Genomic DNA, 16,255 nt, shown 5'->3' with positions numbered 1-16,255 from the left:
CTGGGCCACAAAAGCAATGTTTTTTTTTTTTTTTAAAGCGAGAGAGAGACACCATTTATTTTAAGACAAAACTCAACAAAACCTCTAAACCTGCTCTCCATACAAATATTGTTCTCCAGGAAAATTGTTTTCACTGTGTGACATTTGATCAAATTTAAATAATAATGCCAGAGCCTGTGTCCCATATCAATATATACAATTTTAAATGTCTCCCTCTTGCAGTTAATTAAGATTTTTGAGGCTCATTTTGTCATAAATGTGTGGTTTCATGGTGCAAGCAAAGTTGGTTTGTCAAATTGTCTCAAAATTCAGCAAGCAAGGATACTGTTTTATTTACTTTCGGCACAGGCAGCGCTGGGTGCAAGACAAAAGGGAGTGCTTGCGCTGCTTGCATAGCCCCGCCCATCTCTAGCATTCTCCCAATCACATTGCTCTGGGTGCCTTGCTGGCGTTTTGGGGTGTTTACAGTTTGTTCTGTAAGTTATCATCCTAAAGTCTCTCCGCAGTGAACATAGATTTTTTTGAGCTTCCATATAAAGGATTCCTTAATGATACACAGGCAAAATATTTTGGACTGTACCATCAGGTATCTCAGCGTGGTTTTGGCTTCATGTGCACTAATGACTTCAAGAAATATTGCATTGCCTCGTTTTGTGTACAAAAGAGCGCTGTATGACTCGCAAGCCATAGGTTTCTGACCCCTGCTATGTACATAGCATTTGTGAGCAATCCAAAGCTGCAAATTCCAGACTATAAGCCGCAACTTTCCCTCTTACATTTTAAACACTGCGGTTTACAAAACAATGCAGCTTCTTTTATGTATTAATTTTTCGTGCATTCCTAGCGGCTCGCATTGGATGTCGCCAAGCAGCTGGCTCAGAACTGGAGCGGACCAAGGCAATCCAACTGTTTAATTGAAAATAAGCATCGCATGGGCCTGTTATGTGATTTCTGCCCATTCCTCTAAATGTCTAAGTTTAGGTATCCAATTAAGCGTGGGTAAATGAAAGTAGTAATTATGTACATAAAAGTGACACATTGTGCCGCGATTAAGACACTCGTTTGCGCACTCTGTCCACAGCCGTGAATTTTAATTAAACATACAAAATCGACAAAAACATTCTCAAATTTTTAGTCAATTTCTGTATTAATCAAAACATGTCCCAAAGAACAAAACTCAATGTACTGTGCTGACTAAAATCAGAAGCCTGAGCAATCACAGCAGGCTGTACACATGCTGATCCGTGCGCCTGATCTTAAGCTCTCCCATCCCTTGCGAACATGACAAAGTGATAGAAAGGAGATCAAGTATTGTTGCCGCTACTACGTGCAGACACTAACTACAAACTAAGGAGGGTAACATGATAATTATCAGGCTGGCGGTTATCAGACCAATAAAACAGCCTAATATGACATAAATCTTTGGCTGGATAGTCATATGTAAAAGATTCAATCAGCCGACACTACTTGTTAAAATACAGCAAGCAATTATATGATTTTTATGTAGTATTAGAAATACTTGGTCTCTCAAATCACTTTGTTATGTGCACAAAGGGATGGGTAAAGATCAGTTGCATGGCTCAGCACGTAGCATGTATACAGGCTGTGGTGATTGTACGTGCTTCTGGAATTTAGTCAGTAAAATAATTTGAATTTCGTTTCGAGAATGTTTAGTCACACTTCTGTGTATGTTAGTGCCAATTTAATATTGACTGCGGCGTGAGCTAATTAAGATTGAAAGCTGTGGATGTAGTCAGAAAATGAGTGTCTTAATTGCAGCGCAATGGGTTACTTTTCTGTTCTAGACATTTCCCCGCTGATTTAAAAAAAAAAATGAAATGAACATGAGAGTTTAGTGTTATGGCTGTCTAAGCCTATGACTTAAAATCCAGTGCGGCTTGTACATAAAACAGAATTGAGTTTCTTCCTTAAATTTGCGTATGGGGCTTATACTCAGTTACGCTTTGTAGTCCATAATTTACAAGTAAAAATGTCTATATACATACAAAAAATAAACACTGGACCATGAAATTAAAACTACTGCCTTGATTAGGAATGCATTAAATAGGAAACATTTCATAGAACATAAATTAAGATTATGAAATCTTGTTTCACCACCAAACAAGCATTTTACCATTGTTTTGTTTTTGGGTGTTCCTTATAAATACAGAAAATTCAGTCATTTCAATTATGTCACTCACCACAATCAAGGAAGTACTGCGTTCCTTTCCTCCTCGCTCCAAAAATGTTCTCTTCTGCTGCGTTCTGTTTCTGTACAAGTTGTGCTCGTGTGTTGCTTGCCAGGAGCTTGGATTTACCCTATATATGGATGGATAGAACTGGTATTTTTGCCATGGGGACCGAAAATCAAATGGACATATCCCAGATCATTCACCCAATACATCTGGGGCTTATTTAGCAAGTAAACTAGTTTGTGTGTATTATTCACCCCTGTACTACAAATCCAACCTGCACGTGCAAAGTAATGCGACCAAGTAATCGTCCCACACAGGTTGGAGCCTTATAAAATTAAGTCTCGGAAGAAAGGGAACACGTACTGTACTTATCTATATTCAATGGAAAAGGTTTAGAATGTTAGTGTTCCGTTTGTCCTAAAGAAACCTTTTATTTTTCCATTGTCAAAAAGCGCCAGGAAGCTCCTGGTTGCCGACCCCCCCGGACAAACACAACCATTTCAAACGTGGTTGTTGTTCTCGGAATAAACGCATAATTGGATTTTGATATGCGTTTACCAGGATTTACATCACCAGAATATCGGCAGTAGTCTGTTGTCAATCTGGTTTACTGACTGCATGTAAACGTACCCACAGTTTTTCACAGAAGCTTAACTTTTGGGCGGAAATTGCTAAAATGATTAGCAGCACAATCTGAATGATAAAATGTTGGTGACCTCAACGGATTACATCAACAGAAATTGCAATGTAGATTAAGTACATGAATTACTGCCTACCTGTGATGGTTGTCTTCAAAGTGCAACAGATACTCAGATAAGTTTTTTTTTTTTTTACAAACTTTATTGAATAAACACCAAACAAAACCCACACATTGTTCGGCCCTGAAATTATATTGTGTGAGTACTTCTATTTAGCTTTGTCAATCATGCTTAAAGGTACTCTGTAATGTTTGACCACTAGATGACGATGTAATGTATAGTTTGAGTGAAAACGAGTGCTAATAAGGACAAGAAAAAATAGAAACTACCGAGACTCAGAGTGACCGAAACGCAACATTCTTTTCATTTTATTTTTTGCCAAGCGTTGGAAATAAAATAAAAAGAAAAAATAATAGAAGAATGGAAAATAGTAAAAAAGGGGTAAAAAAAGCAAAAAATTCAAGAGATATTTTGCAGAAAATGCAAAGAATAAAGAAAAAGGAAGAAAATAATAATGAAAAGAAAGGTTAAAAAAAGCACAGAAAAAAGATAAAGAGGTAAGGGTAAAAAACAAAGGAAGGAAAGAAAACATGGTGGAAAGAAAGAAAACAAGAAAAAGAAAAAAATGGAAATAATAGAACGGGAAAACAGGCAATGAATCAAAGAAAAAAAAGGAAACAAAGAAAGGAAAGTAGACAAAGTTTTGGTGGTACCCTTAGCATCAAGATAGCTGAAAATCATGACAGCTCTAGATGAACCTCGTGTCTTATATAAATATATCTTAAATCCATCCACTTTCTGTGCCACCTATCCTCAGTATATATATATATATGACAGAATTATTATGACCAAAGAACACATCAGGCAGGTTAACGTTAGAGATTTCTAAAGAGAATGGGAGACAAAAAGATTTCACAAAATGTACAAGTCTCGCAGAGAGCAATGATATCCAAATGGAGAAAGCATAAAACCACTGCAATCCTACCAAAACCTGGCTGTCCCTCTAAACTTTCATTCCAAACAAGGAGAAAACTAATCATAAAGGCAACCAAGAGTCCCATGATCACATTGAATGGCCTGCAGGCATAAACAGCTGAGGAGGGACAATGTGAGACTTTTAAAATGGCCAATTTCGCCAAAAGGAAAGAGATTTAATGCCCGTTTTAATATCCGCAGGCCTGGGTCGAGTTTTTTTAGGCCCTATACGAGTCATTGTACTTGGTTCAGCGGGCCGCATGAAAAAGCCAAACAGGCTGCATGTTGCCTGCAGGCCATAGTTTTCCCACCTTTGATCCAAAGATTGGATTTTGTTTTCGGAAAAGCACTGGACTTTTCAGAACATTCTTTTATTACAAGGTTACAACAAAACATGTTTTTCTTTCTTCAGCGTGCACTTAACTCATGTTGAATAGTTGCCGGGAACTTCAGATGGGACATGTGCTGTCTCCAAGCGCTTCCTGAGCTCCCTTAAAGGTCTCCCGCTTCACACATTTCCAGTAGCCCGAGAAACCGTTCTGTGGATGCACCTGCATCATGTTTATCACAGAAAAAATAGCCAAAATTCTTGGAAAATACTATGTTGACATATTGATATTTGACACCTAGATGTCGCTGTATTGTGGTGATGAAACTACAAAGACCAAAGAAGAAAGTAAACTACGGAGACTTAAAGTGACCAAAACACACCGCTTTTCTTTTCATTTTTGACCAGAAGGATCCATTCTACGAGGTCAGGCAGTACACAAATGACAAATTCTAGATTTTAGCCCATGTTCAGTTCCAATAATTCCCATGATGCTCACCTTCAGCCCCCGCAGCACTCGGTCTTTCATGACTCCGATGAACTCTTTGTGGCTGAGACAGTTGTCCCCGTCCATGTCGAAGAGCTTGAAGACGGTATCGAGAACATTCTCGGACAGATCGTGGCCCGTGGCGATACGCACGGCTCGCTTGAACTGAGCTGTTGGCATGGAATGGAAAATGCTGAAGGACACCATTTTCTTTCCATAACATTGTGCTATAACCCAGTGGTCTGCAACCCTTTCTGTACCCGTTTTATGTCTGGCAATATTTTCACGGCCTGTCCCAAGAATAACATTAGAATCATTACAATAACAATAACTGGTGTTGGGGGTAACGCATCACAAAGGAATGTCTTCTAATCTATGACCGTTAACCCTTTGCTAGCAAATCATCATACAATTCTCAAACCAACAACACAAAGGTCATAACCTTGTGAGGGTGGGCTGCCTATTCAGTATCTACAATAGCAAGCAAAGTTTTGGCTTCCCCAAAACCTATTGTCATTTTGCCACATTTCAAGATTCAAACTTAAACCTAAAAAACTGAAAATCTCTTCGAAGAATCAACAAAATGTGAGACACAATGAAGTGGAACCAAATTAGTTTAACGTTTTACATTATATTAACAACAACAAAAATAAAATCGTTGTCTTTTAGCTCAGCGAACTGTCTCCAAAAGTTCCCTAATGACTTCTGGATGATCCAATGCCAATCTACATGACTGACAATAACAAATAGAGTGCGCCTGTGTGTCATTAGGTCTCAGTTTGAATCCACTTGCTTTGCGATTGGCTCGGAGGTCTGTGAAAGCAGACACTGGACAACAGACAGAATTATGAACACCAAAAAAACACACCAGGCAGGTCCGGGATAACGTTATAGAAAAGTTCAAATGAGAATGGGATACAAGATTTCACAACATTTACACTTCTCGCAGAGCACAGTGAGAGCAATGATATCAAAATGGAGAGAGCATAAAACCACTGCAAACCTATCCCTCTAAACTTCTTCCAAAAGAATAGAAATCTAATCATAGAAGCAACCAAAGAGGTCCAGTTATCACATGGACAGAATAGGCATGGACTGCTGCATTGGGACAATCCGTGCACAAGACAACTATTAGTTGGATTCTGCATACATCTACCCTTTATGAAAGAGTACCAATAAAAAAAGCCCTTTATGAACAATTACAATAAAAAGGCCCAATTAGCATTTTTAAGAAGCCACACAGGAGACACAAACAAGTGGAATAAAGTGCTCTGGTCAGATGAGACCAAAATTGAACTTTTTGGGCGGAATGCAAAGCCTTACGTTTGGCATAAGAGTAATACTGCATATCACCCTGAAAACACCATACCCTATGTGAAACATGGTGGTGGCAGCATCATGCTCTGTGGTTGTTTGTCTTTAGTGGGGAATAGGAAGATGGTTAGAGTTGATGGGAAGATGGAAGGAGCAAAATACAGGGCAAGAGGTAATGCTCCATTACAACGCTGTACAATTACTTTGGATTAAAATCATGTGAGGATGAGATAATATCTAGTGCCTTTTCCCATGTCATTTAAAATTCTAATGGCCTTAATTTTAGGATTTGGTGTTGTCATCGCCCGATTCGGGTTCAATACTGTTACATTCGATGCCGAGCATAAGTGGTCAGTAGTATTTGTCGACTGATCAATCATTGCCCGGATTCGGTAATGTACTACCGGTACTACCACAAAGTCCCGGTGGTTGCCGACCACTGCTCCAGCCTCCTTCTTACCCATTCCCACGGGACGGTTAGCTTCACTGACCATCTTCATTGAAAAAGCGAAATCCTCCAGATTGTTTGTGAACAAGCAAAAAACTTTGAACTCCTCGAATGTGATGCTCTGTGGGGACAAATGATCATTTTCCCATGATGGTGAATTTTAGCAACAGGCGAGAAAGCTGCAGCGCACCTGGCCGGCAGGGATCCTCTTCCTCATGTTTTCCCAGTATATCTCATTGTCTTCCTCGTTGGTGTAGTGGAGCAGCCACTCGGCAAAGTCCTCCCGCCGCATAGTGTCCATCCCTTTGGAGAACTGCAGGAACTCCATCTCCTGGACCTCAGCCTGAAGGTCCTCCATGAAACTGAGGGATGGACAGAAGAGCAAGTGAAGTAGATGCCAGACTACAGAGCGCACCTGGTTAAAAGCTCAAAGCAAATTTAAGAAAGAAACTTCGTTTTGTCTTTGGATGAGTCGCACTGGATTTTAAGCCACAGAAAAGGAACAAATTAATGTCTGTTTCTTACATTTTAAGCCAGGCGCCAACCGCCCGGGAAATTAGAGATGACGATTGCACAGACAACATATTTATGAGTGCGCCCAAAGAAAACGCCAATAAGGGCTCCCACACTCAAAATATATGCTCGATATTTTTAGGCAACACCGCCAGGGAAACCATACTGTTGAGAATAGTGCCAGATTGCAACACAGATTTTTCGTTCTGCGTTATTGTCATTAGTGGTAGCCACAGTAATAGTCAAGTCAAGTCACATTTATTTATATAGCCCTTAATCACAAAAAAGTCTCAAAAGACTACACAGGATTATAATTACACCATTACCTGATCTTAAACCAACAATAGACCAAATTGTTTTCGCTTGTCCCTGTTCCTCGAGGAATAAAGGAAACTCCAGCGACCTGGGATGAATATTTGATTGGATTTAGTCATTTAGAGTGCAGCTGATAGTTTGGGAAGCATGCTCTTTATGCTAGAGTTATCTGTATAACTCTTAAAAGGGTACGTTGTTACTGACGTATTTGAGCGTGTCCAAAGTATGCACATACGTGTAACGTTAGTATAGCTTGTTCTTTTTTTAGTTTTCATTTGAAATTGCCTTTCGAAATGACACGTGTTTTTGGTGTTGAAATTAATCAAATACATCTCCCCCCCAAATTGCTACTTGTACTCCGAGTGAGACTTATAAATGTTTCTTTCTTGATTATTGGCTGTTGCAACTTCTATTCCGGAAAATACAGTAATGTATCTTAAAGCATTTGATAAATAAATAAATAGTTCTATTTCGCTGGTTTGGACTATGGCCGGGCCTTTTTTGGAACGCAACCCCCGCAAAAATAGAGGAATAATGTTATGTTTTCAACAACCAAAAAAGAATAAATTGTGTCAAATGAGCAAATGACTTAAAAGCTCATTACTTGCGGAAGTCTTGATATTGCAACTTGTTTTGTCCATTCTTCCCAAAGAAGTACGCCTGTAGCGTTGTGTTTACGCGGTCGCTGTCTTCACTTGATCCCTGCAAGAAAATTTGAACGTCAACTTTGGTGAGAAATACAGTGGTGCCTCTTTATACAAGTTTATTTATTCCAATGACCCCGAATATGGATGTTAAGACAGGACTGTATGAGAGTGTGATTGTGCCGACTGTGTTGTATGGTGCAGAAACTTGGAACCTGAATGCAGATCTGAGAAGAAAGTTCAATGTTTTTGAAATGAAGTGAAGATTGGATAAATTGAGAAATGAAATTGTGAGAGACAGAGCCGGAGTAGTAGCGGAACTGAGCAAGCGTGTGAATAAGAGAGTACTCGGTTGGTTTGGACACGTGAAGAGAATGGATGAGGAGCAAATGTTGAAGAGGATCTACAGAGCAGAAGTCAATGGAAGGAGACCAAGAGGAAGGCCGCGATTGACGTGGATGGATGGTGTTATAAGTGCACTTCAGGAAAGAGGTCTAAATATAATGGAAGCTAGAGCTCTTGTTGGTGATAGGAATGAGTGGAGAGGTGTTGTGAAGGGATAGTGGGATGTTTGGGTGAGTTCTAAGGGATGGGCAGGGCACCGGTATGATGCGCCAGGGGTAGACCAGTGAAAGCTGTCGGGCCCTGCTGTTGAACAGAAGAGTGTGTTGTGTCTCCCAGACCCGAGTAACATGGCTGCTTTCTCGTGTCCTGTTTAATCTGGAGGGACGAAAGCATGACCGACTTGGGTGCCGAGGTGCTTAACTTGTTTGAGTGTTTGGGCATTTGGGTTGACCGTGGTCCCCCCCAAAAAAATGTTTTTTTGATACTCTTCCCCCCTTTTTTATTTTTTGTATTTTCTTTGTTTTTGTTAGTCGTTTGTCTTGCTCTCGGTCACCGCCCTAGAGGGATATGACCAGCGTAGATAGATAGATCGATAGATTTATTCCAATAGAAATCTTGCTCGCTATAAGAAGGAAAATCCCTACTAAAGACCGCTGGAGATTGCTCGCTGCCATCAGCCGGTTCCAGTTTGAGCATGCAAACTACGACAGGCAAAAAAAAAACTAACTTCTATTTTAAGCGTAGTTAGTTCTTATGCATCATTAACAGTCTCTTGATCTCATACCTGTCACACTCCTCGTGTTAATGATTACAAATCCTACTTTTTAAACGATAATAAACCTTACACACACAATGCGGGACCTATTTACTCACAGCAAGACGGACTATGTAGAATACCGCGACAATATTTGCATCCTACAATGATGTTGTTGTCTTCTCCCAGTGAGGCGGATTTGAGTTGAAATGGGCAGGACGAGATCGGTCTTTTCATTTTTTCCTCACCTGTTTAAAAATTTGTTATACGACGTCAAAATACCTAACAATTAAAAAAAAAAAAAAAATATATATATATATATATATATATATATATATATATAATAAACAGGCAGCACGGCGGCACAGTGGTTAGCACGTGTGCGGCACAGTTCTGAGGTCGTAGGAACCTCCTGCGTGGGTTCAAATCCAGCTACCGGCCTTACTGTGCGGAGTTTGTATGTTCTCCCCGTGCTTCCGTGGGTTTCCTCCGGGCACTCCGGTTTCCTCCCACATTCCAAAGACATGGATTTCAGGTTCATTGGCCGGTCCAAATTGTCCCTAGATGTGACTGAGCGAGTGAGTTGTCTGTCCCCGTGTGCCATGCAATTGGCTGGCAACCAGTTCAGGGTGTCCCCTGCCCACTGCCCAGAGATGGCTGGGATGGGCTCCAGCCCCCCCGCGACCCTAATGAGGATAAGCGGTACAGCTAATGACATGAGAGATGAGATAAAATAAACAAAAAAATATACAAGTTGAAAAGTATGAGATCGCATCTCCGTCACTCCGCCTTGAACGTATAAAGCTCTGTCACACTGACTTTCTCCTCATTTGTAAGTGCTGATTAAAATCACACATTTTTTTCGTTAATATCATCTTATTTATCTTATGACCGCTTTTCCTATATTTAATTACTATTCGAATGAGTTTTAGTGATAAAGAAGATGTGTTTTATAGCTATTTAGGGTTCACTTGGATGCTTTTGAGAGGACAGGAAGGGACCAATTAGATGTCAATGATTTCATATCAGGAATATTCGCTCGTTATATAAACAATTTGAGTTAGGAGCACAATCTTGAAATGATTTAAACTCGTATAAAGAGGTACCACTCTACATGATCCTGAGGTTTTTTTTTGACAGAATGTCTAGGGAAGTTTGTTTTTTTACCTCTGTGTTGTCCTTTGGAATTTTCATTTTGCTTTTCCCAATGATTTTCTTAAGCTGAAAAGACAATACATACATATTTTTAACATTTATTAAAAAAAAAAACATGCACCTCTCTAACTGGAAGCTTTCTTCCATACCTGCTTCAGTAAAACATGCATGCCTGTATGAAGCACTTCTACACACACAATCCTATGCTGTAAAACTAACTCAAAGACAAGTGTCAAACTCATGGTCGGCAAGCCAAATGTGGCCCTACCACATCATTTCATGTGGCCGAGCTGGCAAGGCCAAGAGAAGCATGAGAGAAAAATGAGCAAAAATGAGCCACAAAGACCTGCAGTTTTAAATATATCCACTGAATGTTGCCAAAGCCAGGTGCCACTCACAAAGCACCAACAGTAGCTGTATTTGCTGAGTAGCATTTATCAACCAGAGAACATTGAGAAAACCCATCCTGATGTTATTTTACCTACATTAAAAGTCCGTGCAGTCTGTTTAAGGCATCGTGAATCTTTGTCTGCATTTATATAGCGCTTTTAAGGCAATAAAAATCAATGAAAAATGTCTGCAGTAATATGCTACTGATTTCTGACTACCATGAACAGCGAACACTATTTTAATATGATAACAATAATAATAATAACATATATTTCTCTAATGGCATAACATTTGGATAATATTTAATATTTTATTTTTCAAATTGTATCGTATTTTTTCATATTTTACTTTATATTTTTACTTTTTTTTCAAATATAATTTTTTTAATGTAGTATTGAGATTATTTTGAATTTTCTGAGTATTTTCTAGAATTCTTTTAATTCTCTTACTGTTTAAAAGGTAGGTCATTTTTCGAATTTTTAGTATTTTCATTAAATGACTGTATTTTTTTGTAACTTTTTTTAATAAGAAAAACATTTGCTTACATGGCATGGAGATTATTTTGCTCACTTTTAGTTTTTTATTCTTTTAAAAATATTGTTATTGTTGTTTGAATGGTAAATTTTTCTGCCATTTTCTAGTATTCTTTTTCATATTATAGTGTATTTTTCAACTTTTTTGTCCGTGCAGCCCTTTAAGAATTTGTGATTAATGGCTATACAAATAAACATAAATGACTTTATAAGAATACAAATTCAAATATATAAAAAATACCAAATGTCATCTGGGTTTCTTTGAAAAAGTCTAAGAAGATTCAGCTCCTTTCAATAATAGATATGAAATCTAACAATGAAGTTCCCATATTCAGGTAAACTTTTTCAAAAAATAGAATAAAAAGCATAAAGACTTTTAAATCATTAAATCAATCATTGTATTTAGTGTTTGTATTCCATTTTTTTGTCACTTTCCAGTCTGCATTAGTTTTCTCGAGTTAGATAAACTGATGTGGAAATGAATTCTTTTCTTTTTTTTTTTACAAATGCACAGTTAAAATCCACTACAGGAGATTAAATTGAAGTGAAAAAAAAACAATGAGGGGGAAAAAAAACTATAATAATTGTTTTAAAATGAATGAGTTGGTCCTGTCTTATAAATGGACCGGTGCAAATGAGATTTCGTGAGATGCCAGTTGCTTATTTTAACTCACTGTTGTTTGTTGTTTTGGACAATTTCATCATTGTTGCCATCGGGCAATCATGTTGCTGTTCTTTGATTACCACAGCCTTTAGGTCTGATCAGTTTTTTTTTATAACCTTGAAGATTTATTATAAAGAAAGGGTCTCGGAGGAGGGCTTGAGGAAGGGATGGAATTTTCTTATCTGAGAGCTCTTTCGCCGGTCTTCCTTGAAAGTTCAAAATCCATTGATGTCTTCTTGTCTTATTTTCAGTCTATTTAAGTTGAAACTTAACAATAATCACATCTTACACCCCTGAATCATAATCGATACCTGAGCCTCGTAGAAGACCCCCAGCCCTCCAGCTAAGGCACACTTTTTATGCCATTAATTACAAGTGGGAATGTTTGTTTTACATGTGGGCAACCCAACCTAAAAATGAGTTTGACACCCCTGAACTAAAGATAGGGCAGAATCAGGCAACAAAAAATGAAAACACAAGATGAAGGAGAATACACCAGGAAGCTTTCTGGCTTCCCTTACCTTTTAAATGTAGCAACGCCATTCTGGACCGTCAGGCAGCAATTACAAATGCAAAAGAATATACATCGTCTGACATCTATTCATCTATTCATTAGGACGGTATTAAAGTGAAAATACGAGATGTCATTTTGTTTTACCTTCATAAACTCCTTTTTGTCCACTTGCTCATTGCCATCCACATCCAACATTTTGAAGGCGATTTGAAATCCCGTTCGGGGCTCTGAGACATTGAGGAACGAAAAAAATTGTAAGAATTCTGGCAGTCAAATCTCAGAAAATTGATTGGTGACAGTTGACTTACTTGTCAGAATAGTCAGCAAGAACAGGTATTCTGTGTAGGATATCAAACCTGCAAAAAAAAAAAAAAATACGGTCTCATGAAAAATATCACTTTTTTTACAGGCTCAAGTTTTTGTTTAACACATAAAATTGCAGCGCTCATCACCGCCCCACCATGACCCGTGTAAAATGCAGAATTATGTCAGTTAGATGCCTGTCTTCTACTGGTCTAAGTCAAATTAAATCCTGGTCTGCTATTGGTTTGCGTCACGGCATCATGAAACTTATGTTATGCTATGAACTAAACTACCTCTCATGATGCCTTTCACTTCATTTAGTTCATAATCTCGTGTGCTTCCAAAATACTTTGCGAGTTGACAATAAAATACTATATTTTTAATTTTGCATTTATTTGCAAAGGGTCCCAATTCTTTCCAGTGATACCAAAGGGGGGAGCAAATATATGATAACCATGGAAAGGAATGTCTAGAACAGGGGTCTTAAACATGGTGCCCGCAGGGACCAGATGGCCCCCTACAGTCACCTGAGTAGCATGCAGACAGGATGATGGGTCCTTGCAATTTCCCAGGAATTTTGATTTCTAACTGGCATTATGTTGTAATGGTGGACTGAACCTATTTAAACTCAAATTCTAAAAATGCCATCTTGGTAGTAACATAGTAACAACATATAATAACAATTTAACAAGAACATTTCAGAAATGCATATCTTTGTGCCAACTCACCATTGTCCCCCCAAAGTCTGAACAAAGTATTGCCGGGTTGAGCTCTGGAAGCAGCGATTATCATCTTTTCCACTTCCTGTAAATACGCCAATTATCATTGTCACCTAATAAAAGGCATAAAACGGCTATAACACTTACTTTTGTTTTCAGGACTCTCTTCTGCAGTTTTCCTACAGGCAGAGACCGGGAAAAACAAAAACAAAAAAAAACAAAACAAAAAAAAAACAAAGAGTTTGATTTCTTAAGGGTAAAAGAAAGCCGATGATAACATACCGCTGTGATCAAAATTACAGACCACTGCCACATATTCATTTTAAGAGTACAAAAATATCAAGTTTTTTGCTTACGATCGACATTTTCGAGCATCACAGAGAAGAGGAAGTCTCTCGGTGTCATGTAGGGCTCCTCTTCGTACACGATTGAGGCAAACTGAATGAAACGTCTCTTTCGAGCAGACATTTGAGGAGGTCCCGACTGCTGGGGACAGGGCGACGCGTCCAAAGTTATTTGAAAAAGAAAACAAGGCGTTGAAAACAGGTATGTAACTGCTTTAACCCTTCAGCTTCTGCTAAATTCCAAATCTGACAGATTCGGAAGTGCGCTTGATAATCCAATACAACGGAATGCTTCTACATATGGTAACCATTTACGAATGAATCAATTAATTTTAGTTGTGAGACAGGAATTCATGACATTCCTTTTTTAATCTCATCGTTTGATGTGGCTATTACAGTATATTGCCGCTACTGTATACTTTACTGCACCATAGTGTTGAAAAGGAATTCAGGACGCTACTTCAAATGATATTTTGTTATGTTTACTATCATGTGAAAGTTATAGGTAAGACAAAAATGTGGCATAAAAATTGATTTAACATAACTAGTGGCTTATAAATCACGGGATACAACAAATCATGGTTTTGATAATACATTTTAATCCATTTCATCGATTTGTTGTTGCAGCCCTAATTACTTGAACCTGCATATAGGGCTTGTTTTTGGTTTTAATAGAATCTTTGATAAATAAATAAAAAAAATGTTTCTACTTCGTGGTTTTTGACTAAGCTATTCTTGTCTCAATTCCAGTGCTGTTTTTTTTTTTGTTTGAAAATTATGTATGGACTGAAGAAAATTCCTGAATAGTTTATGTTGACAAGTACCGTTTTTCCTTACACTAAACTCCACTTAAGCTATAGAACCATACTGGCTCTGTACCAGGGGCGATTTTAGGCTCTTGGCTTTGGAAGGGCTGAGCACCCAAAGTGTCTGGTTGAAAATTTTGTTTTCATTTTACTTAAAGTGATATAACAAGTAAATTTCAATTATGACAACATTTTAATTCAAATATTTCGCAAGAGGCTTTTTATTTTAAAAGGCCATTTTTATCATTTGAATGTTCGTTTTAAGGACATTTTTATTAATGGAATGTTCCTTTTTAATTGAATGATAGCACTTTTGGGCTTTCATAATAACACACTCTCACTGTAATACACCAGTACCTCCGCAGACTCCGCCGCTATGGCACAAGTGACACTAGCCGAGCCAAAGGGGAAGGGGGAGGTTAAAGGTCGGGTAAGTGCGGCGCTAGAAGTATTTATTTCAAGATCTTTTTATTTTGTTTTACTTTTTATATATTTTAGCTAGCATTTTTCATTATATTTAGAGTCCCAATGTGTACTATTTGAACACTAAATTGCATAGTTAAGTGTGGAGCGATGGACGGCCAGTGACACACGGAAGAGTGTGGCGCCGATCTGAGAAGGTATCCCACAGTAAAAAAAGAAATACAAATAAGGATTTTTCATGAAAATTAACATTGATACGATAGTTCGTGTACTTTTGCTTAGTATTTACATTGTTTTTTTTACTGCATGAATAGTATTTGCACCACTAGACCAGTAGGGGGCACTCGATTTTACACACTGTCCCTTTAAGCATATTCTGTCCTTTACAAAGGAAGAGATTTAAGAATGCTATAATTTTGGGTGATGCTTGAGCACCCCCCAAAACGGGCTGGTTACGCCCATGATCTGCACTATATTTATAAAACTAAAGGAAGAAACGAGTCACGCCCTGTAAAACGGACCTTGAAGCTTATGAACATATTTAGCGTCAAATTTATGTTCAAACTAAAGTTACAACAAAAATAAATCAAATGAGCGTCTTTCAGCTCGGGAACAATACAAAAATAATCGTTAACCTTTTGCTGCTCTTGTGCATGAACGACGAAGAGAGGAATCCTCCTTGAGTTGATGTTATAGTAGAAAGAATATCCTAAAGAACCAGCCACAACTGTGCCACAGACGACTGCTCGGCGCCATGTTAAACTTAAAGAGCGCGGACCACATTTAGAAACATTCCTTAACAAGAAGGAAACTTTTCCAAACAGTGACATTTTTTTTTCTTTGGTGCTAACTTAGTTAGCTTCTCTTTTCCGTAGCTGTCAGGGATGCGTCGTTCGCTAACGAAGCGGCTCTAGGAAGTGACTCTTTGGAATGTGCGACGGGGGCCGGCTCTCTTCAATACGCTTTTGTTTCTCTCGAAGTCAATATGCATTTTGTTCTCATGGATTCCATTGTGTTGACTTTAATTTGTTGAATATATAAAAGGTTCAAATTTCTTGCATTTTTAGCGGGATCTTTAAATATTCTGGTTTATGTTTCCCGTTTTTTTGTAGAATCATGTGTTTCAAAATGAGTTTTTAAAGGTTTATTCTTGTATTTCATAGTTTATTTGTTGGTGCATTCCCAACCGCAAATCGCTAAACTTTCTTGGATTGACATTGTCTTTGTGATTTTAGAGATCTCTCACCTTTAGGAGAAATTCACCTTTTTGAAATCAGACAGGGTGGCCTACGTGAATAGTATAGATCCCAGGAGAAAATATTTGGAAGTGGGGAGGGTGTTATTGGAATATTTCCTTGAGTGAATCGGACATTAGAGGTGGTATATTT

The 16,255-nt window shown here is 38.2% G+C and overlaps 1 protein-coding gene across 3 annotated transcripts; it reads right to left on the bottom strand.

Moving 5' to 3' along the window:
- Positions 1–4,223: 4,223 nt before the first annotated feature.
- micu2 (mitochondrial calcium uptake 2) lies at positions 4,224–15,784 on the bottom strand. Of its 3 annotated transcripts, none has more exons than XM_088320572.1 (12): positions 15,503–15,784; positions 13,651–13,780; positions 13,442–13,473; positions 13,304–13,379; positions 12,581–12,628; positions 12,417–12,499; positions 10,184–10,237; positions 7,878–7,975; positions 6,636–6,807; positions 6,458–6,566; positions 4,696–4,853; positions 4,224–4,419 (listed from the first exon to the last, which is right to left on the bottom strand). In XM_088320572.1, the coding sequence occupies exons 1-12, from the start codon at positions 15,695–15,697 to the stop codon at positions 4,318–4,320; spliced, it is 1,257 nt and encodes a 418-aa protein (XP_088176698.1). In that variant the 5' UTR covers positions 15,698–15,784; the 3' UTR covers positions 4,224–4,317. The 3 variants fall into 3 exon arrangements, with proteins under 3 accessions (XP_088176698.1, XP_088176700.1, XP_088176699.1); XM_088320574.1 differs by having other exon boundaries at positions 4,224–4,407; XM_088320573.1 differs by having other exon boundaries at positions 13,651–13,777.
- Between the last annotated feature and the right edge of the window lie 471 nt (positions 15,785–16,255).

This window comes from Urocampus carinirostris, chromosome 17 (genome assembly GCF_059441175.1).
Source record: "Urocampus carinirostris isolate Australia breed hairy pipefish chromosome 17, RoL_Ucar_1.0, whole genome shotgun sequence".
NCBI classification, from domain to species: domain Eukaryota; kingdom Metazoa; phylum Chordata; class Actinopteri; order Syngnathiformes; family Syngnathidae; genus Urocampus; species Urocampus carinirostris.
The sequence above is the reverse complement of the archived record's forward strand: the minus strand, read 5'-3'. Positions and strand labels throughout refer to the sequence as shown.